Source organism: Protopterus annectens, chromosome 3.part1, assembly GCF_019279795.1.
Source record: "Protopterus annectens isolate FY-2018-M chromosome 3.part1, PAN1.0, whole genome shotgun sequence".
NCBI lineage: Eukaryota > Metazoa > Chordata > Ceratodontiformes > Protopteridae > Protopterus > Protopterus annectens.
The window spans coordinates 226,581,681-226,605,617 of record NC_056732.1 but is presented as its reverse complement, the minus strand read 5'-3'; the positions used below and the strand labels follow the sequence as shown (position 1 = coordinate 226,605,617).

At 37.0% G+C, this 23,937-nt stretch overlaps 1 protein-coding gene across 1 annotated transcript in view; it reads left to right on the top strand.

The window, feature by feature from the left end:
• Nucleotides 1-23,937, top strand: part of LOC122797654 (copine-4-like) — a 1,365,845-nt gene that overhangs the window by 1,152,731 nt on the left and 189,177 nt on the right. The window contains exons 8-9 of the mRNA XM_044066195.1: nt 16,672-16,758; nt 22,562-22,621. Of these exons, the coding sequence (XP_043922130.1) occupies nt 16,672-16,758; nt 22,562-22,621 (147 nt within the window). The remainder of the gene's footprint in view (nt 1-16,671; nt 16,759-22,561; nt 22,622-23,937) is intronic.

The following is a 23,937-nucleotide window of genomic DNA, read 5'->3' as shown; positions in this document are numbered from 1 at the left end:
GTAGAATAATGGATAGGTTCTGTTGCAGAGTGGTCTGAGTATGAATGGATATAGTGCAAAGCAGTATAGGAGGGAGAAAGGTTGTTGAGAATGATACTAAATGATGGAAGTTGGAAAACAGGAAAATACAAATTGGAGTGCATGCATGATAGTAGAAAAAAATGTTTGTGGAGGGTTAGGGAATGGATGTCACAACTGAAATATATATATGTGGGAAGTGAAATGGCAAAGGAAGAGGGGGTGGGTGGGATATGTGACTGTTGTAGGCATCTCACTTTCAGGTCAGATATTATGGATAGCAATCAGTTTAAAGCTAGCACAAAGCAATTAACAAGTTAACACAAAACAGAACAGGTTTTCTTTCATTTACTGAATGCAAAAATCAGGAAGCTAAGTAACTGACATATACAGTATAATCTGTTTGTCAAGGGAAGGGACAGTGGCCAACTTAGTAAGTGGTCCTTAGAGTACAGTGAAGACTCCTTTGGAGGGAACCACTTTCCAGCACAGGACAGACATGTTTGTGACTATTTAAATTTGATACACAGCAAGGCTCTTCATGTTAAACTTGCTTACATTATACAATGAGAAAGTTCTCAGTGAAAACTTTTGGGAGTTGAGCCTTGTGGCAATATTTCTGCGATATCATAGTCATGCAGTAACCACAGGTTATTGCACAATGATAAAGTTCTAAGTGAAAACTTTTGGGAGTCTGGCCTTGTGGCTGAACTCCTGCAATAATGGGGAGAAGACTGGATGTAACGACAACAGGCAGTTATTGCACAATGACAAAGTTACCAGTGAAAACTATCAGGAGATGGGCCTTGTGGCAGAGCTCCTGCAATATCAGGGTCAGGACTGGATGTACTGACCACAGGTTCTGCACTGTGCAGGAAGATGTGACTGAATAGAAGTGGACAGCATGTTTTCAGGATCTTGATACCAGTTCATCCAAAGAAGAAAAGATACTAAAAATTAAAAATATATATTTTTACTGATGGTGGGAGAGCAATAGACCCTAAGAAGATTCAGGTAAGAAATATGACAAACAGGGAATTAAGGTTATCCTTGATGACACAGTTACCAGTTCATGATATTCTAGAGTAGTCCTTGAACAGAGGAGGAAGGCTGATATAATTCCACATCACAAATGGGAAATTAGATGAGTTAGATGAGTAAAGATGTACAATTATTCTGACATTTTCTTTGGAGTAATGCTGAAATCACTTGTAAGGGAAAAACGTCTTTAGTCCTCATTGGCTTTAGGAGCTTAAGGATTTAAGGCAGTCTAAACTCATGTCAAACAAATGCAGTGATATGTTCTAATCATTGATTGGAATATTAGGCCACACAAAGAATCTGCATGCAAAGTAATAGTCTCTTAAGAAAGCATCTAGTGCATAAACAAGCATTCAGTTAATTTGACAGATAATTGTGGAGATGATCAACATATAACTGGCTGATTAAAAATTGTGTTCATAACAGGTAAGAAAGGTAACAGTAAACTGAATCTACAGTAAAGAAGAGACTTACATGTTGGGTAATGTGGCGTTCATTACTATCAGCAATTATTATTTCAATGTATATAAGCAATCTCTAACAGAGTGGAATAGAAGAAAAGGTCTCTGCATGATATAAAGATCTGGATAGGGTTAACACAAAGACTATGACAGAAAGTATGAGATAGTAATTACCAAGTCTGCAGGTATAGTCAAAGGTATGACACCTTAGATTCATAGCAAAGTAAAGCATATGTGAAACAAGCATGAACTAGGTGGGACAGTAACAGTGATATCTCAAGAAGAGACAATCATCAGGTGTGATGAAGAGATGGGTATGGGGGTAGTGTGAGAAGACAGTAAGCAGGAATGGAAAATATGATTACAGAGAGAGGGAGAGAAATATAAATGAGACAGCAATTACTAGTATAAAAGATGAAATATTCTCCCTATATACACATAACTGAAAAAAGTACATATCTGCAATACTGCTTAATGTTCTGAAAACTCATTCCCACAGACATGAGTAAAAGTTATCCTGACAATACAAAAACAAGCTTAGCATCTACAGCAGAACACCAACATAAAAAGGAAATCCTTTGTATACTCTGAGAGAAAGCAAGGTAAGAAGGAAGGAAGGAACAGCATGAAAACAGTTTTAAGCAATTTGAAATAGTGATGCAGATTTAAAAGACATAGAAAAAACATACTAAACTATAAACTTGGGGAGCAACATATGAGTCAAAGGAAGTCATTCTTTTCACATTTATGGTTGTAAATACATGTAGAAATTAAAGTTTCAGAAGGGTATGAAAATATATTGAGAGCAAGTGGCATTATCTGTACAAACCATAGTAACTTACTAGGGTGAAGAGTGGGTTCCTGAATTCATTGTCTTCAGTAGAGGGGAAAAATGACTTTACCTTATCCTTTGAGATGTGGTGACACTGGAGTTATATAGTAAATGAGGTGCAGGGGGCTTCATGTCCAGTATGGGATATCAAGGGTGTTGCCACTAGAAACAAACACAGCTTTTTTGTGGGATATCAGGGGTGCTGCCCCACAAACAAAATCCAGTGCAAACATTTGGGTTTGCACCAGATTGAAACCCCCCCAAAAATGTTTAGCACCCTAATGTCAAGGAGCACCAGCAAAAGAAATAGCAGCTGAATAAGTTTCTGCACAAAGGTGCAACACTGTTTCAATGAGCATGTCAAACATTTTAGTCCAATACTTTTCAGTTCTTGAGTCTATAGCAAAAGTTATGGAAAACAAAGAGTTTTGAAAATTTAAGTGAGATTCAAGGAAAATGTATAGTAAGGCCAAAGTTGTCCTGTCTTAGAGATTTCCTTTTTCTCCAAGGTACAACAATCTCTAAGTTGGTTTAAATATGTAGCAGGGGCCTGGAGGTGCTGGAGCTTTTAATTTGTGACTGACTTTTACAATTCATGGTAATTTCTGAGCAATTGTACATAAGATTTTTTTTGTAATTTTGTGATTCACTCTGTAGAGTTTTGAGCTTCCTGGAGGGCACTGTGCCATTGTTGTATATACAATCTGCACTTTTGTTTTCAGGATATTCCCTGCTGTCACACTTGAAAAATAATATATAATTACCAAAGAAAAAGCTGAAAACTGACTTGACCAGTTATATAATAAATTAAAATATTCTTCATATACATCTCAACTGTGTAGTTTCAAGTTGGATATAATTTTAAAAGAAAATGTTGCCATAGTTTCTATTTACATTTCCTTAACCACACATTAATATTTTGAATATAGGAGCTTATAAAAGTAGAACACTTTTGAAATATGCAGCTTACAAAATCAGATAAAAGTCAACAAAAATGAAAGTGTTTTATACATATCCATAAACAGCAAAGCTAAATTAGCAATGTAATCATAATAAAATTTGGTGTAAGGAAATGACCCCTAACGGTAGTGCATAAAAAGATAACATGAATGAACATAAAATCAAGGATGTTCCAAATGAAAATGATTAAGCATTGAAATAGCATATTAGACTACTTGATACAGTTGTGTGACAGATGGAACAGGATATTACCATGTATAAAAAGAAACATTAATAACAGATCATGGGACATAATTGCATCACTATATAATTGATTAGTCATACCACAGAGTAGTAGGTAAAAGTCTGAACCTTTGCTGAAAGTCAAAGATGAATAGATTAACAAGAGGTCAGATTAGATCAGCAAGAAATGAAAACAGCAAAAGTGATAATTTCTGTACCAAGATAATAAATTCATGCACTTTATACACATCAGAATGATCAAAAGAGGTTAGGTCAAAGTTCCTAATTATAAATGTCATTAAATAACATTGTAGGCAGTATTTCCTGACACTTTAGTATAATTATGTAGCAGAAAAGTGAGGTATGCTAGAATTAATGAGTATTTCAAATGGCTGTAGAGTGCTTCTAAGTGTGCTGCCTTATTATTAAGAAAGAAGATTGTTTTTGAGTGCTGAAAGAAAATATATCTGGGAAGAGGAACCAAGGTAATGAGAAGAGAGAGAGAGAGAGAGAGAACATAGAAAGAAGGTACACAAGGATGCTAAACAAGAAAAAGGCACATTTTCTCTAGCGGCATTCTTTTTAGGAAATGTAAACTTTTGGGATAGAATTTGATGAACGTCTGAAGATTTCAGTTACAGCTAGCAGAACAACTGATACGACTACAAGAGTAACATTTTTAAATTAACAACAGAGTAGGCCATGTGGAAGGAACCCTTCTTTAAAATGTACAGAGACAATTTGGTGCTTAATGAAAGAAAATGTGTAGAAGACCTAGAAACTGTACAGCACTGTAATTTCAGAATTTGTGAAGTGTAAGTGCCCACAAAGGGCTCTGGCTATGTTGAATATTCATTTGCTGACAGATTAATATCAATGTCTCACTCTCATATGGAATAGAATACATGCATATGGTGTTAATCTTTATCCCAGCATCAAATGTATGAGTAAAGTTCCAGACGTGTTTGTGGCTATGGTGCAATGCCGATAAGAAGATTGGGCAATGAAGAAAAAGGATGGGTTACCTGTGCAGACTTTTGATAGAAAGGAAAGAGTGTATTGTTATTCACAAAATGAGAAAAGTAAATATATACACCTCGTTGTAATAAGAACAGCTCAACAATAGTCTTACACCTAAACTGAAATAATAGTTATGATTTCAATATGAAAATGGTGGGGCCCTCATATGTAATTAAAAAGGAACATCTGCTGGAACTGGAATCTTAAAGAAGTCAAAAACTCCAGAACAACTCAAAACCAGTTGCAGTAATAATAACAACAACAATAGCACAAAAGAATAAACAGTATGCAAATCTACATACTGCGATGACCATGTTAAAGCTTTTTTTTTTCTAGAAGCAAAAAGGGACATATGGGACCCCAAAATGTTCAACAGCAGGAATAATACAAGGCTGATTCCCTGAGCATGTGAAGCATGATATGTGTATAACAATGAGGATGTATCAGAATATTGGATATAACAGCATTTGAGATTGCTAATATGTATAACAGTGAGCGTGTAACAGCATATGCCACTGCTATGAGTATAATAACGAGGGTGTAACTGCTTGTCAGACAATTATAAGTATAAAATTGGGAATCTAAGAGACTGTGAGGCTGCGTTAAGTATTACAATGAAGATGTTTCAAAATATAGGATATAAGAGCATGTGAGACTGCTATATGTATAACAATGAGAGGGTAAAAGCATATTTAGTATATGGAGTGCCATTATTATGCTCCAAAAATGGAAAACAAGACAAACCTGTAAAGCACTTCAAGAGCACTAGACCTCACATTAACAGCATTTTCAGAGGTAAGAAACAATTGTTATACCTCCCAACCCAAATGCTTTTACAGCTGGGTCTTACAAAAGGGGTGTTCCTTCACTCTCAACTGTCACTAAATATCTTGCCTCATATTTTTGCTCTGGAACATTTAAAGACGTTGGTATGTGAGTAATTTATTTAACTAAATAAACTGCCCCTGACCTTTTCTTCTACTTACATTTATTTGATGCCTATGTAACATCACTTGTTAAGTGCTTTACTGGCTTTCAAAACACAGTCTAACTATATAGGCATTTTACATCTACTAAGAATTCTGTGGCAGACAAGCTGTGCATAACCAGGACAGACTGTCATGAATGAAAATTGAAGCAGGGGTCTTCAAGGAATTTATGCAGCTGTGGAGAAAACCTCAGATAGATTTATGTGCCTCCATTAACAACCAAATAACATAAAAAGTCTACTTCAAGACCCCTTCAAGAAGGCCTGGAGAATTAATGTTTTTTTCATTTCCTTGGAGAAGGATGTTGCTGTATTCTTTTCCAGCCTTTTCACTGATACCCAGGGTCATTTTGAAGATTCAGAAGGACTTTCCAAAGATCATTTTGGAGACTCCCTTCTAACCCAGGCAACAGTGGTTCTGCAGTCTTCTGGAAATGGCCAAATACAATTACCACAATCTTCCTCACAGACTGGAGCTACTCAGAAAAGACAGGGGGTGGTTGATGCACCCCAACATGAAACAACTTCAACTAATTGCCTGGAAGATTGATTAGAGTTTTAATACCTTTTTTATACCTATTTTTTGAGGATGTGCAGCAGGTAATAAAGGAGACAAGGAAACCTGCTGCTAGGGGATTATATATCACTAAATGAAAAAGATTTTCTAGTTGATGCAGAGACTAGAACCAGAACTCTTTTAAAGCTAGAATTTATCTGTTTCTACAATATTTATGTGCTGTATCTTCTGACTGTTCTTACTCCTCTAGAAAGGATAAGTTAATGACCATTTTAGTGTATTTGCCAATATTTTCCCTTTCTATGATTTTCCATGTTAGAATGTTTTAAATGGGGCATTGCATACCAGACATCCTAGAAAACTGGTGGATTCTCCTTGAGATCGCAAGTTTGTTTTAGAAAAATCAACTCCTGCTCCACTGAACCAGCCCATCAGGCTGATTTGAAGTTTATAAAATGAAAAAAATGTTTTTATTGCTCTGACTGTTGCAAGAAGAATATCTGAGTTGCAAGGTCATGTGGTGGTCACTCTTTTTTTATTTTCTACAATGATAAAGTTTCCTTGAGAACTAATCCTTTTTTATGCCTAAAGTGGCATCTGACATAACTTGAACCAAGCTATCCATTTCTTAGTCTACTTTAAGATCCTGAAAAGAAGTGAGAGATGATTCTTCATACTCTGGATGTCCATAGACAAGTCAAATATTGTCTTGTCCAAACTAAAACCTTAAGAAATTCAGATCAATTATTTATTTCTTACAGGATAAAGAAAAAGAACAACTTATGTTTAAGCAGACTGTCTCCAAGTGGCTGTTGCATAATATTTCCTTTTGTTATACCCAAAACAACAATGCAGTTTCAGACAGAGTCAAGGCTTACTCTACAAAGGACTTGGCTTCATCAATGGCTTTTTGGAAAGAGGAGGATTGTAGAAGTATTGTAGAAGCAGCATTTGGTCTTCTGTGCATACCTTTACAAAGTATTGCAAACTAAATTCCATCTCCAGATCTACAGCAGGCTTTGTTAGATCCATACTCTAGGGGTTCCTAAACTCGCATCCTTTCTCCTTCCAGTCAGTATAAACTATAACTGTCTTCCCTTATAGTTAAGGCTACTGTAGCAGTTATCACTTGAACATTTACTGTTATGTTGAGTTTGCTTACACAACTGTACTTCCTTGTTGCAAAAGATATACCAATTATTCATGCCTTTCTCAGACAGGTGTGGCAGAGCACTTCTCTGTTAAAGAAAGTTGGTTTATTAAGTCAAGGAGAAAGAAGAGTTAGCAAGATCAGAGCTAGAAAGAGAGAGATGTACCCAAGAGTTACAATCAGCAGACATTTTATAAATTTGGAATTAAGGAGATGGTCTAATTCATGTACATCAGGAAATATGTTAATTACACAGAGAGCTGTTTTTATAGGTTGTTGATTCAAGAAGGAAGGGGGGAATATTTGGAATTATGTGTTATTTTGTTTATCGAGCATATAAAGACCAAAACTGAGGTAACTTCATACTATTTGAACAAAGTATCACAACTCATTGTGCATGCTGTTTTAATATGTGTTAAATAAGAAACAAAGCTAGCATACTTGAAGGAATTTAGTTTAGTAAGGAAAATAGAGCAGCTCAAAGTTTGGAGGTGTATTTATAATAGAGTGGGGAAATGTATTCATACTTAGAGGCATATAAACTAAAGTAGTTTGTAAAGAATTAGATTATGCAGCTGTATCTGGGGGTTAAAAGTTAGGAAGCTTATATGCACAATGCATATATCACTAAGGAGTGCAGTTGGTGTTGTATCCTAGATGGAATTGATTACTGAGTAGTATGTGAGATGGAGGCAGGCCAGAGAGGAGGGAGTTTATTATTGTCATTGTTATAAGGCTTGCCAACTGTATCCTGTGGGAGTCCCTGTTGAGAAGGAAGAGAGGGAATACACAAGATGAGGAATCAGAGCTGGGGAAATTGATAACCTTATTAAAAAGGTAGAAGCTGGTGAGGGAAGGTATAGACATAACATTGCTGTAGAAGACAAAACTGAGTGCTTGTGAGGTAGGAAATCTGCAAAATAAGGCATAAATGTGGTTTGGAGAGATTTGTGCAAGAGGAAATGGAAAGGGGAGTGGAAATATTAGCTGAGTTAACTGGAGGATGGGTAGGAAGTTAGATGAATGTGGAAGGTGGATGAGTATTAGGATGGTGAGAGAGGGAAGAACGTGGGTTAATGATGGTTTCATTCTATAGCATGAATGATGACAGAGAAATGGTACTGCAAGTACACATGGTAGAAAGGCTGCGAAGAGATGGATTTTAATATTGTCCTTGACTCAGAGATAGAGATTATGTCTGTAAGTTTGGGGCACTGGAATTTCACAAGAAGATTCCAGAGGATTCCAGAGAAAGGGATGAGAGATTTAGAGTTAGTAGCTATACTGAGTGAAAAAGAGGTTTTAACTTTTTGATAGGTAAATGTAAGCAGACTGGTGGGATGAGTAGGATTTTGGTATGTAATAGATGAACCAATGGTGAGAAGAGTGGAAAATATAGAAGCTTTGGATAAGGACAATTCTTATCATGTGATAATAAAGATGATATTGGTGGTCAGAAGGCAAAAAGGGGAAAGTAATTAGGGTTAGAGGTGGAATCCTGAAACCTGGCAATGCCAAGGAGATTAAATGGCACCTGAGTATAGTATGACATGTAATAACAACAGGGTTAATGGAAGAAAGGTAGGGGAAATATGTAGGGGATGGCATGACAACAGGATGGAGAGGAAGAATTGTGGGCTATACAATAATGAAAGAGAGGGAGAATAAGGTTGGGGAAAGGGAGAGAGAACTACAGAGGACATATTATTAGTTAGGTAAGGAAAGGAAAAGATTATATGGAATCCAACAGTGCAGTTAAGAGAACAGATTCAGAAATTGGGAGAACTAAATAAAGAAGAGGAATTGCCTAATAAGAAGGCAAGACGGCAAGTAAACAAGGGCACTGAGCCTGCGCTGATGATCATTCTCGGTAGGGCAGGCATACTTTTCAACCTCTTAGTGTAAGAAGACTGGACATAGCCTGACAAAATGGGAGGATAAATGCCCGAAAATTGGGAAAATTTTAAATATTGCTCTTATAAACTTAGAAAATTGCTAAAGTAACAGGGTTTGTGTTAGTAAATCCAAAAAACAGACACGAACCAAAAAACAAGCAAGCCCAGCACAACAGGACCTGGAAAACCAGCAAAGTTACGTGTTGAATTTGGTCATATGTTACATATAAATGTTATTACATATTTATTATACATTTTTTATATATATATTGTTATTATACATTTCATTTTACATTTGAACATGTTTATAATTTTAACAATGGAGCATTCACTGTATTGGTACTGGTTTGTACTATTTTTTTATACATATTTCTTTTATATTTTATTTGTAATTTGGAGTATGTTATGGCTGTATTTCACAGCTACATTTTGAACTTGGTTAATTAGGAGGGTCATGTGATGGCTGAAATTAGTATTTAATCACCTGTACTGAATCAACAAGTGTTTGTTATTCACCTTGAAAAAGCTCGGTAATAACTGAGCGAAAGCGCTTGGTTTTATTCTGTTTTTTTATATTCTAATAAAGTCGGTTCAACACGTAACTTTGCTGGTTTTCCAGGTCCTGTTGTGCTGGGCTTGCTTGTTTTTTGGTTCGTGTCTGTTTTTTGGATTTATTGGCTTTGTTTTTGCCCATGGCAGAAGGAACGAAAACTGGTAATTTCGGAGATACACCTGTACTTTTAAGAGATGATCCTGACACTGCCCCCATGACTCGGGGAGAAGTTAAACAAATCTTGACCCTCCTTACCCAGTTAACTAATACAATCAATGAACATAACCTGGCTCCTGCCTTAGAATTGCCGGGTAACCAACTACAGTTCCAAGATCGATCTGTAAGGCGTGTCACTCCACGAGCGCCTAACGCTAGTAATAACGTGCATGGTAACAGACTTCGGAACATGGCTACAACTAACAACCAGTCAACGCAAATTAAGACTAACGCGACTCATGCCAATGGCATAGACTGTGATTCCAGGAACTTTGACTTTGATGCATGGGGTGGACAACAATTTTGTTTCAAACAAGGTACTGTTCACCATGACTCTAATCGGAATATTGAATGTAACTTTAATGGCTTTAGGGACAAACTTTACGCTTACAAAAGCAATCAGCTTGAGATAGAATATTTGAAAGAATGTCTACAAGTGCAAAGAGTCCCTAAAGGTTTACGCTTTTTTAAATTTCTGAACAACGCACAGTTGGGCACTATGTTTTATGACCAGCTTTGTGAAATTTTTAACAAGGCTGGTTTGGAAATATTGAACTGCATGGTTGTTGAATATGAAAGGAAAGCGGACATTTTACTAAAAGAATTAAATGTTTTTAATGAAAAAATGGTTAAGGACACTAACTTTCTTAGTGTAAAAATGGACTATGATAAAGTATTTGAAGAAGTTGACCAATACTGTGTTAAAATTTTGAATTGTAAAATTAGGAAATTAGAAAGAGATCTTGCTGAATACAGAGATGGGCTAGCTTACCCTCTTCCCAGTACTAAGGGATAGAGAAATAATAATATAGACAGTGTGTTTGTTAACAGGGGGGAGGAAAACAATCAAGACAACCACAAACTGTTAGGTTCTGAAACTCTGAGAAGAAGTGAAAGAATCGCAGAGAAAGGTAGGAAGCAATCTACACAGGATTTTCAGTACCCCCCCCCCCCGGGGGGGGGCAGAGATACCAACACAACAACTGGAACAATCCCCAGAAATAAACAGTTTTCACAACCTGCTTCCTTCTTCAGAAACATATTTTATAAGCAATAAACAGGTGGTTTGTAGAAGAAATAACGTCACCATTTTTAACTTTACTGAACTGGAACCCACGCAAGAGTTTTTTGACTTATTTTCTAAGGGTTTCCATTTTATTCCTTCACGTCCTTCTTTTTTAGCCAACACACTGATAGATTTAAAACTTTTTTTACGACAATTGAATTTAAATTTATTTTTCAAAGGTCAAGTAAACACTAATCATGACTTAACTAGGAAAAGTACCTTTAATCACCCTATTCACCCTTCTTTTAAAGTGTTTGAAGAACTGGTTGAAAGGGATATTAGGAAGATGGAACAAGGAAGTTTTAAGTCCCATCCCTTTAACCTCAATGATGATGAGTTAGCTTTGATTAACGTTTTCAAACAAGAAGGGTGTAGGATAATGAAACCTGATAAGGGAGGGGGAGCAGTTCTGATGCACACGGTTGATTACGACTCGCACATCCACAACATGTTACAGACGTGGAACAATACGAGTTGTTATCAATAAATGAAATTAATATTGCTTATGCTAAAATTAACTTTCAGTTGTATGACCATCTTTTGCAAAATGTGATTAATGAATGCCTTTATAACTACTTACATGTGGATAAGCCAAAAACTGCCCAGGTATTTGGTATTCCTAAAACACATAAAACTTTGGACTCACTCAGGTTTAGACCAATAGTCGCTGGTTCTGGTAGTATTACAGAACCTTTAGCTAAGTTCATTGACTTTAGTCTAAAACAATATGTGACTACTATTGACTCATGGGATTTTTTGGGAGGCATTGACCAGAGGTTATTTGACCCACAAATTTTTATGGTCACTGTAGATGTAGTCGAACTTTTCCCGAGTATCCCTCACCTGACTGGTTTGGAATGGTTTGGCCAAATTTTGAATTCAGAATCAGGCCTTGGTGCCAACACTATTAATCTCATTTTAGAATTTATGGAGATAGTGCTGGAGAACAATTTTATCCATTTCAATGGACAATTTTACCGTCAGAGAAAAGGGGTAGCAATGGGGGCCTCTTGTGCCTCCTTATGCGCTAACGTGGTGTTATATTATTGGGAAAAGCACTTTGTGTTTTCAAGTTCATGGTTTCCCCATGTACTACACTATAAAAGATACTTGGATGACATTTGTATATTTTGGAAGTGTAGTAAAAACAGTCTGGTTGAGTTTCTCTATTACATCAACAACACAACAACATTTTTGAAGTTTACACACAAAATTGACAGTGACAGATTGCATTATTTGGATGTTACTTTAGTTAAAGATTATGAAAAACAAGGCTTTCAATCAATGGTATACAGGAAGAATTAATTCTCTAATTCTTACCTGCATTTTAATAGCAGACATCCTTTCTACCAAAAGAAGGGCATTGTCAAAGGACAGATGATTCGGGCATCACAAATGTCTAGTACTTGGGAGAGGTTTATAGATGAAGTAAAAACTCTTAAAGGTTTCTTTTTAGAAAAAGGATACCCGGAGACCATGATAGACTGTTTGACACAGGAGGTCATTCAAAATAGAGAAACTAGCTACCCCCCCTTTATTGGGAACTGGATTCAATAGTTCACAACAAAATGAACATTGGAATCAACTCAATAGAAAAACAGTTTTATTCACACTTTCTCTACCAATTCTGACAAGATTGAACAGATTATTTTTAAGTATTGGCCCATTCTTAGCTTGCAGGATGAACTAAAACCTTATGTACCACCCTTTCCACACTTTGTTAGGAGGATAGATACAAATTTGAAAGAATTGTTTGAGAGAAAAAATGACCCACAACTGAACAGAAAGGGAAGGAAGCTTGGCACACACCAATGTGGGAGCTGTAAACAGTGTCACGCTATGTTTAATCAAGACACACTACACATCCCCTCTAGGAAGTTTAGACATTCTTCCACAAAATATTTTAACTGTGGAATGAAGGGAGTAGTGTATTTAGGTCTATGTGTTACATGCCGCAGTTTCTATGTGGGCAAAACTGAACGCCATCTGAGGAGAAGGGTTTACGAGCACCTTAATGACATTGCTAAGGGTAAAGAAAGTAACGCCTTTTATAAGCACGCCCAGGTTTGTAACAACATGCTTATAAAATTTATGGTTTTGGAACAAGTATCACCGGACATTAGGGGTGGCAGCTGGGAAACTAGACTGGAGTACCGAGAATTACACTGCAGCTGAAATTAAATTCAGGAAGGTTTCTCGGCTTGAATGAGAATATAAATATCAACAGTGTCCTAAATTTGAGAAAGGCCCATTTGTAACACCCTTTACCTATGTTTGACACATTGTTTATTCATTATTTTATTATTTGTTACTCCTGTTTGTACAGGAAACAAATTTGATTATAAATTTGACTACAAATATAGATATTGTTTTAAGCTAATTGTATTTTGGGTAAAAAATGGTCACAATTGGTAGTAAAGGATTATTAATATAAATTTTGTCAAATTTGGTCATATGTTACATATACATTTTATTACATATTTATTATACATTTTTTATATATATATTGTTATTATACATTTCATTTTACATTTGGACATGTTTATAATTTTAACAATGGAGCATTCACTGTATTGGTACTGGTTTGTACTATTTTTTTATACATATTTCTTTTATATTTTATTTGTAATTTGGAGTATGTTATGGCTGTATTTCACAGCTACATTTTGAACTTGGTTAATTAGGAGGGTCATGTGATGGCTGAAATTAGTATTTAATCACCTGTACTGAATCAACAAGTGTTTGTTATTCACCTTGAAAAAGCTCTGTAATAACCGAGCGAAAGTGCTTGGTTTTATTCAGTTTTTTTATATTCTAATAAAGTCAGTTCAACATGTAACTTTGCTGGTTTTCCAGGTCCTGTTGTGCTAGGCTTGCTTGTTTTTAGGGTTTGTGTTAACATACATTTTTCTGAAGGATTTGAAGTCTGAAACTCAAATGTATGTCATTATTTGCTGACTTCAATCCTCAGATTATCTCATTGATTGGACAGAAAAAACACACATTTTATGAGGTACAGACCAAAAATGTGAGGCAAAAATCTGTGCAGTCTGTGAAAATCTGGACAGTTGAGAGGTATGTAGGTAGGTATGGGACAAGGGGGATTTAGAATGAAAGGGGAAGCAGGGTCAGTGCCAGAAAGGAAATTAAGGAAGTTTTCAAGGATTTTTACAGAGACTACATAAGGTGGTTCCTTTAATTGACAGGAGATAAAGGAAACTCACTGTATGAGTGTAGATAAAATGTTTCTGAATGATCCACTAAAAGCTGAGTAAGAAGTGACTGCTGTTAGGTAGAGGACTGGAAGTGCAAGAATACCTAAAAATGATTTTCTGACTTCCAGTGTAGTGCAAATTTTAATCTGTTTACTACAGTACATGGAGCCAGATTTGGCTGCATTCTACCTATAATAACAGAGGATAATTTTTTGATAGTCTTTATAAAGATATCAGTATAAGGCTACAGGACAGGAAAGTAAAATAATTACAAAAGCCATATGAAAGGATTGTGTGACAAACAAAAATGTGTAAAAACATAAATATAGGTGTAGTGCAAGTAAAAAGTTTAAATATATTTAATAATAAATAATAAAAAATGACAATACTAAATATCTATTTACAATAAACACTAGAGTTTCAATCACAGGAAATATTTAAAATAACACAAGTGGACAGGTTCACACTGTTACAGAAAAAGCAATGCTTAACTAATCTCATTATATTTTCCTGACTGATCTAAAGAATTATTATTCCCTGGTTACGTACTAGAGCAAGGCAAATTAAGTAGTTGAGAGATCCTTGTCAGGTTACAAAACAAAGGGCAATGAGACTTCAGTCTCACCTAGTATTAAAATATAATTTTTAGTGATGGATTACAGAATGACATCACATACATCTGGTCATCTGACTTCTAGTTCCCATGCTTTCCCCCTTGGCTAGAAGTTGTCAGGATTTAGCACGTATGTGTCAATAATACACACACACACACACACACACACACACACACACACACACACACACACACACACACACACACACACACACACAGCCTTGCTAAGATCTTCTGCAGCTCCTGGAAGTCATAACACAATTTTAAACTTCGACCCTTCAAGAGTGGAAGTTAGTTCACCCCAGTGACAATGCAGAAGCTTCCTACTACAAACTTTTTGTCTCTGGCTGCATTGAGAACTGTAAGATATAATCTTTATGCTCTAAGCCAGGTAATTTAATTTCAAACTATTTTCAAAGTTTGAGAATAACCTCTTCTCTTTCAGTAAACAAATACATTTAAAGTATTACAATAATACATGTGTATTTCTTTTTGTGTCCAGCAGGGCACACTGTTGGTATATTTTTCACACAAGCAGCTTTACAAATACATTTTTCGACACAAGCATCTGTACAAATCAGTTTGATATACAAATGACATAGAATTCTTTAACAAATTAAAGCTAGCTGTGCTGGCATATGTTACACAGCCACTGCCCTTACCTCTCCTGGCATAGCTGGCAATACCTCACATTGTCAAAATTTAGTGATCCTTTAGACGGTTTGTAGAGAAATTAAACATAAGTTCGTCCAGTACAAACAGGAATTGCAATATGAAGTGAGGGAAAAACAGGCTTATGGTATGTTTAGGGAGAAAGCCGGAGAAGAGAATTAGATAGCAGTAAGAAAGTAAGTGAAGCAGGGAGAGTAAGGAGGTATAAGGAATGGAAGATACTTGTTCACATTTAGTGATATACTTTTCCTTGGTTTTGACCAAGAACATAGCCAGAGTTTAGCTAGGAAGTCTTTCAGAGTGGTTTTGAAAGATAGGAAGGAGGGTATTGACCTGATAGATACAGGTAAGGAGTTCTAGGCCTTAGCAACCTTGTACGAGTATAGGCAGTACCCAGCAGATATGATAGGTTTATAGACAGACAGGACATTTAGGTCACTGGATCATAGTGACCCACTGGGAACATATATACATCTATCTGGTATCCTTCAGCCAACAGAAATGCACCTCTTAGTCTAGTTGTGAAGAAACATTTAGAAATAGCTGACCTGATATCTGCTGGTATTGTCTTTTTGACTGTCTGCAAGGAAGAATAATGAAAAATAAACAAAGTACATTAATATTTGTCATCAGTTAGTTAATCTTTTTCTCCACAAATCTGGTCCAGTAAATATGAGTCTGTCTTCTTTAAAAGATCTGCAGGTGATGGGCTATTAGGTGGGAAATGTAATTATGGAATCTGAATGTCTTTATAATAAAAGAGCAGATAACCACAGAATAAACTTTGTTTTGTATAATCAGTTAAAATATTGAAATCCTTCTTTGAATATATTAAAGCATTTCTTCATTTAAAATGCCTACTTGTAAAACATATTAAGCAATATATTATTATTATAGTTTGCTGATTTTTATTAATAAACATGACTTTTAGGATGCTAAAAATACTTAGAATGTTGAATGTTATAGCTGTCTTAAACGTGTTTAATTCATGCATCATTTTGTTTTCTTGACTCCTGTTTGACAGAAGACATGCACTATTTTCATTGATTTCACTACATCTTTGACCTTTCTGCCTGCTGCGTTGCTTAAATGTGAGTCCTGTTTGCTAGGGGAATGTCAATTGTTTTCAAAGTTGAATAGAGCTATTAATTTACTTTGTAAGGAAATGCTCAGTAACTTAGGCATCTCCTGAGTGTTTGCTTTCTGTAATGTCTTTGGTTATTGCTTTACAGGTGCAATGGGAATGTATAAATCCAAAATACAAAGTAAAGAAGAAAAGTTACAAGAACTCAGGGATTGTAATCCTCAACCAGTGTAAGGTAATTACATCCTAAAAACATAACTTTTAACTTTTTATGTCAAACTGAATTTCTGAAATAATGAACAGCTTTTGTAGGCTAATCAATGGATTGTGTTATGCTCCTAGAAAAAGAGATAATAGTAATTTATGTGTAACTACATCATTACCACTTAGGGTGTAAATAGCAATATAATTAGCAGTGTATATTTAAATATGGGTGGAGATAAACTGATGGCTAATAAGGCTCTCTGAAAGTGATGTATTATTAGTATTATGTCTTCTTATTTGCTTCCATGCTCTACTTGTCTGGCCTATATTACATGAAGTATAACATAAGCTTTTGTCTTCATAAGCATGGATGTGTTTTTCCTTCACTGCCTACTTATCTGGCATATACTGCTTGACTTAAGAACAGAAATCATTGCATAGGGAAACCAAGAAAATTAATTCATATATTAAGTAAAGCAGATATGTTTTATTTAAGAAGCTTTTTACAGGATTATAGGATCATAGGAAGTTAGTAGGCTAATGGTCCCAGGGCCCTTACAAGCCTAGCTAAATTCAACTCATGTTTCCAAGGGTGTCTGGTTCAAGCAGACACTAAAATCAACACCTATTGCCCCTATCCAAGAGGGACACAGGTGGAACCCTCGGACTGAATTTCCGGTTACCCATCCAGTTGTCCAAATTATGCTTAAATAGGGCCAATGAGGACCTTTGTTTAACATGAATAGCAAGCTTGTTCCAAAGGTGGGGCAACCCCTGTGAGACAAATCTGTCTCTACAGCAAATTCTGTTGTTACATACCAGGTTAAGGTCCTTTGAGTGAGTGACTCATGTGTCATTTGACTTACAATTGTGCAGCATTTCCATTAAAGCAGGGTCAGAGATTGCTCTGTATGTAAAGTTCAGGTCACCTCTGAGCAGTCTGTATGACACAAAGTAAAGTGATAATTATTTCAGTCTGTCTACATAAGACAGATCTTGAAGACCCTGAATTTTCTTTGCAAGAAACCTTTGTGGTCTCTCCAATTGCTGCAGGTGTTTGAAAAGAAACATACCAAAGGGAGCGTTGTAGTCTGTTATTGGCCTGATAAGGCAAAAGTATGGTGGGGAGGTTATAACCTCTTTTTTTCTGGAGGCAATGCCCTTATTTATGAGATGAGCAATATAAAATGCTTTCTTACCACTGTTGAGACATGGTGATCGAAGTTAAGGTTGCTGTCCACCTCTGTGCCTAGATCTGTTACCACTGACTGTATGCTTAGGGTATTGCTATTGATGTGGTAGTTTGCAGGAACATCAGTCTTACTGAACGGGATGATAATGCACTTTTTTTTCATTAAGTTTGAGATCATGACTCCGGCACCAGTCATTAGTCTGCATAAGACCTTCTTGCAGGATGTTGACATCGCTAGGGGTTTCAATGATCACTCCCAGTTTGCAGTCATCTGCCAACTTTGTCAGCCACAGTCCTTTAGTTTTAGCGTTTACTTCAGAGAAGTAGATTGCAAACAGGAGGGGTCCCAGAACCAATCCCCATGGAACACCACTGGTTGCAGGTCTGCTGGAGGAGGTGGAGTCCCCTATTTTGACTGTATGAGTTCTATCAGTGAGCCAGATTGCAACCCACCTGACAATATATGGGTTGATACCCAGATGGGTGAGTTTATCAATGATGTGTGAGTGGGGGATTATGTTAAAGGCCTTAGCTAAGTCTGGTGATGCTAATTCCTGTTTTAACCAATGTAGAACACAGCCTGAGATGTTGTCTGGTCCCATAGAGGCTCTGTTTGTGGCCTTAGAGAGGTCATATAAGACCTGCTCCTTGGATATACTAGGTTGGGGGACAGGTATTTGGGATCTTTTGGGGTATATGTGGCTGGGACAGGAGAGTGAAGCTTTCACTGGACCTGTCAGCTATCAGGTTTGCTTTATCCACAGGTTCTGTCTTTGTAGTACCATTAAGTTTGAGTTCAGAGCAAATCTGGGCCTTACCTCTGAGGTTACAAATGTAACTAAAAAAATGCCTTGTGGTAATCATTACTTAGGGAAGCTAATTTGGATTTGTTGTTAGCTTTGTAGGACTTCACCAGGAGTCTTATTTGCTTGTTTGAGTTGAAGAGAGAGTGGTTCCAGTTTTGAGACTGTTCCTTTCTATTCTTAGACAGCAATTTCTTTTTCCTGTTGAATAGCCTATTAATGGCAGTTTTGCACCAGGCAGGTTTGTTTTTCCTCGAAAATCTGCTTTGGTTCTATCAGGCACAGCAGAGTCAATACAATTGTACAAATGCTCATCTAAAACATTGGTGTATAAATCAGCACATGTGTCTGTTCCATCAGTGGGGGGAGGGGCTATGAAGCTATTTATGCTGTCACATAAGAGGTTGTAAATGGCCTTGGAGAAGTTTTTTAGTCTAGTTGTTGCTAAGGTGGGGAGGGGAGAGGGATCTTGTGTTGTAGTTACTTCAAGTGAGACTGATCTGTGGTCAGATCTCACCAGGGATGGCCACACATGGGGGTGGTGCAGCAGTCCCCCATGTTGGTGATCACCAGATCCTGGATGTTTGAGCCCCTTGTGGGTGTGTCAACCAGCTGGTCCAGGGCATTGGAGTTAACGAAGTCCAGGAAACTTTGGGCAAGTGAGTTAGAACACATATAATTTACCCAGTCTATGGATGGGTAATTAAAGTCACCCAAAGCCAGGGTGTGGGTTGTATCTTGATTGACTCAAGTAGATCCAAGTAGGCTGAGTGGATGTCGTGATTCATGGAAGGGGTCCTATAGCTGGCAATGACATGAAGAGGGTCTTACCTACAGTCAATTGCAACTGAAGTAATTCAAGGGAATCATGCTATTTAACCACTCTAGAAGTGTATTTATCTTTAATGAATATTGATACACCACCCCTTTTAGTTCTCATATCGTCAGTTTGTGGTCTGAATGTGTGGAAGGAAATGAAACCTGGTACAGCTGGAGGAGGTCTCCACAGCCCCAAACCAGGTCACAGTGACTGCAGAAATATCAGCATCTTCCAAGTTAAGGACTGCTTTCAATGAGTGCAGATTCTGGTTTAGACTGCTAGCATTTAACAGCATAACCTTGGGGTTGTTTTTAGAGGGTATTTTTATGTTGTAATTTTGTTATTGTGGCATTGCCTAAAAAGGCACTATGGTGGTGGCAAGACCCTTAGCCAGTAACCAAAATCCCAGGAGTGACAGATGAAGATAATCTCTGGAAAAGCATCGATGTCTGTCGACCATGTCATCCCTAGCTGACAGTTACTGGATCCCCTTTGAATGACACCAGAAACTAAGCCGGTTGTTGAAGTCAATCATTTTTTGTTTGTACTGAGGTATCATCCTAGGTGAAGGTAAAATGCTACTTAAGGCTAGGGAAATACTAGCTTGTGATACATAATCAGAGAGCTCAATCATGTCTCTCTTCATGTAGTTCAGTGAGGTATGTCTCAAGGCATTCACACCAACATGGACTATGACTGAGTCATAAGAATGCCTGTTGTTTAGAGACTTGAGTGCATGTGTGACATGGGGCATCCTGGCACCTGACAGATAGCTGACCGTGACTTTTTTATTTTCCAACCTGGTGAGAGGGACATCTGTGTGTCTCACATTTGAGTTGCCTATGACTAAAATGTTTGTTTTTGTATTATGCCTTAAGGGCTTGACTGGTGAGACCCTGGTGTGTGATATATTATGTGTACTATGTTCTGCAGAGGATGTATTATGTGAACCATGGTTGTGTTTGGGAGATCTCTAATGTTTAGGTAAGCTTCTGGTAATGACCTCTGCATATGTAGGTTTATGTGTTGTTGGTTTGGTAGGTGCAGGAGGTGAGGTGTGCATGCGGACAATCTGCTTAGCATCAGATGAACTGTCCGGTGAGTGAGAGAGCCTGGATTCTAGGGTACTTGATATAGATGTATCTATCACATAATGAATTTGTTGGACTAGAAGAAGTGAGTTTTCAGTGTACATGAGGCAATTGCTATATTGCCTCAGGATACCTAAGTCAACCAGGCTGGCTGGATAAAATGTGGGAAATTGTCCATCCATAATGCTAGATAAGTTAATGTGGTCAGAAAACAGGGAGAGGACAGAAAGGACCAGGTAAAGTAGAGGACAAGAAAAGTGGACAAAAAATGTGAAGGGATAGGATCTGTGTTTGTACCTCAGGAGCTTTGCTTAATGTATCACCTGTCAGTAAGGGACAATCTTGAGAAATCAGTGATGGAGCACCAGCAGAGTACTAAGGGAAATTTGCAGACAGAAGTGTTTGTGTCTATAACTGCCAACAGTACCCACTGCTGCTTGTCAGTGTGCAATGTGCAAACAAGAGCAAACCCACACAAACACTGGGCTTATGTAGCAAATTAGAGCAAACTGATTTAAACAAATTAACCAATAAAAAAGAGGAAAAATGAGCCCTGTACCAAAAGCCTTCAATCAGATGAGTTCTAACTCCACACTCTTGCTACTAGGGTGCAGAGGAACCCTCTCCAACAAAATGTTTTCCTTCTGTTTGTTTATTTATTCATTTATTTGCTTATTTACATTGTCACTGATCACCTGTCAGAATGAACAGCCGCAAAGCAGTCATCAGCAGCTTTCTGTAGTGGCTGTAACTCCCCATGTCATGTCTCTGATGTGTGACTGTCATATCATGACCACAATATCATCCCAATGACATGTGCACAACTGGCCATTTGAATTTGTATGGCTACAGTATTTGTGCACTGTTGGAAGGTCAGTGCACATGTTGTGTTTCTTTGTGCTACTGCACTTTTTCCACAATCCACTTGGGCTCAGTGCAGTAGAGGATTGGGTGCTACCCTTCTCCTGAGATAGACAAGCAGGCAGGCATTAACCATTCAATTTGATTTTCCCCAGCTGTCTCGTCCAGCCGTCCGGTCACTAGTCAAATCCTGCTTGGCCAAATTGTAGCCAGGACTCTGTTAATGTATGCCATGAAGCTGGCATATGTTGAGTTTAGGAGGTGGCTGCTAAAGACAACAAGTTAACATGCTTCAGGTCTGCTATACCTCTTTCCATTGCCCCATCTCCCTTCTCATGGTAAACTGTCATTCTGCTACCTGGCATTTATTAACTTAAACTGTCTTGGGAATGGCTTTGTACCCCTTCATTTTGTCAAAATATACATTATCTGTCCTGTACTGCCCCAATGTCAGGCTTGTAATTCTCTTTGAAACGACATCTATGAAATTCATGAAATCATGGAACTGAAAATCAGAGACTGTAGAATGAGATGTAACCTATTAATACTGCAGTTCATGGCAAACAGCAAAGATTAAGCACAAGGTTTATGTTAACATATTTTATTTTTGTAACCAAATAAAAACATATTTCCTAACTGTGGTTCCGCATGGAAAAAGATTCTCTTTTACAGAAGGTCAACTCAGTTTATAACAGATGAAGAGAAATGAAATAAATGTCACCTTTTGACTAAACTCTCACTTTACTTTTCTGAATGATTTTAATTTAACGAGAAAAAGTTATTGTTGAAGACTTTGTTGATGAGACTTTACATGAGTCATATGATGGCGGTGGTGGTAATGGGATGGTGGTACAACTTCTCTTTGGTGGGAATAAAATGTCAGCCCTGTATATCTAAAGTCCAGATTCAAAGAATGCAACTGGTAGCACAATAAATCTGTGTGTAACTGCTATATTGTTGCATTGGGTGTGTAGTTATAAACAAACAATTTCTTTAGAGTAGTATTATTTTTTTTAAAAGAAGAATTCAGTGAAATGGTAATATGCTATGTGCTTTTTTATTTACAGATTCACAAGATGCACTCTTTTCTAGATTATATCATGGGTGGATGTCAAATCCAGTTTACAGTAAGTAACAGTCTTGCTAACATATCAAGACCAACAATATTTATAACTTATGTGTAGCTTTGCAATATACAATTTACAGACAAATACAGATGTGTAACTATTCTTTCAGGAATGGCTCAACAATGTGAGATTTGTACAGATCAGTAACACTCATAAAATGTGCCAGCAAATGGGAAAAGAGTCTTAAATTTCCTATGGAGAGAATTGCTCTTATTAAAAGTGTTAGTCATTTCCTTAGCTGTCATTGAATTGTGTAAGAGAGGCTTGGTCGTCATTCTGTAACTATTCCACTAGGCAAGGATTTCTTAATCCTCGGATGTTATTATATAAGGGATCCCTAATAAGCAAAATTGCATGCTTTACTGCACCACCTTGGTGATTTCTTTGCAAAGCTTTTTGATTCTTATAAACTTTGAATACAGTCTTTTCTTTATATGACTTATCTTCAGTTTATTTATAGTTGATTAAGTTAGGGGATCTGCTACTACCACTGAAAGTATAAATTATTTTCATCAAATAATAATTAACTCAGCATTTATTTTTAAGAATTCTTACTATGATTGGAAAGATATTTAACAGTTTTCTGAGAGTTATTATTGCCAATTCATTGAATATGTTATTTTCTCTGATTTGACAATTGTCTTCTTCTTCTTTTTCTTCTTCTTCTCCTTTTGGCTTTTCCTGTAATTACCTGTGAGGCAGCTTTTAAATAGTACAGACTAGAAAATCCAGATACAAAAGTATCCAGTCTAAATAGACTTTAGATAGAAAAGAGAGAGGAGGAGTTTCGTCATGACTGAATAGCCAGCTGGTCTCTTCAGATTCCATGCCTGTATAAATGCCAATGTGCCCTACTCCTCCTCTGTTTTTGGGTCACAGCAGTATTCAGCACCACTGTTGAGTCGGCTTCAGTTAGCTGGTTGTGTGCTGCCAAATGATCATTGGGAAGAGAATCAAGTATCTAATTGTCAGCTCTCTTCTATCATGTAACAGAGAGTGGGAGCAATACTTAACTATCAGTATCCTGGGGGAGACAAGGGGATGACAATGGCAAGACAGTTTATCAGTACTCAAGGAAATGGTTCTGTGCATGGAACAGTGCAGGTGTCATTGCATGCTTAAACACAGAGAATAGAGGCTTAATGAAAAAGAACCTAAAGTGCTCCACAGCAAACTTTGCTACTTCTGATTTATTGTTCTGATACCACATCCACTGTTCAGGCAGAACATATGATTTTTAAAGTGATGGATAGTAGTTACCAACCAACAGATGAGCTAAACTGGGATAACCACAATGCCCAGAACTAGGGCAGAAG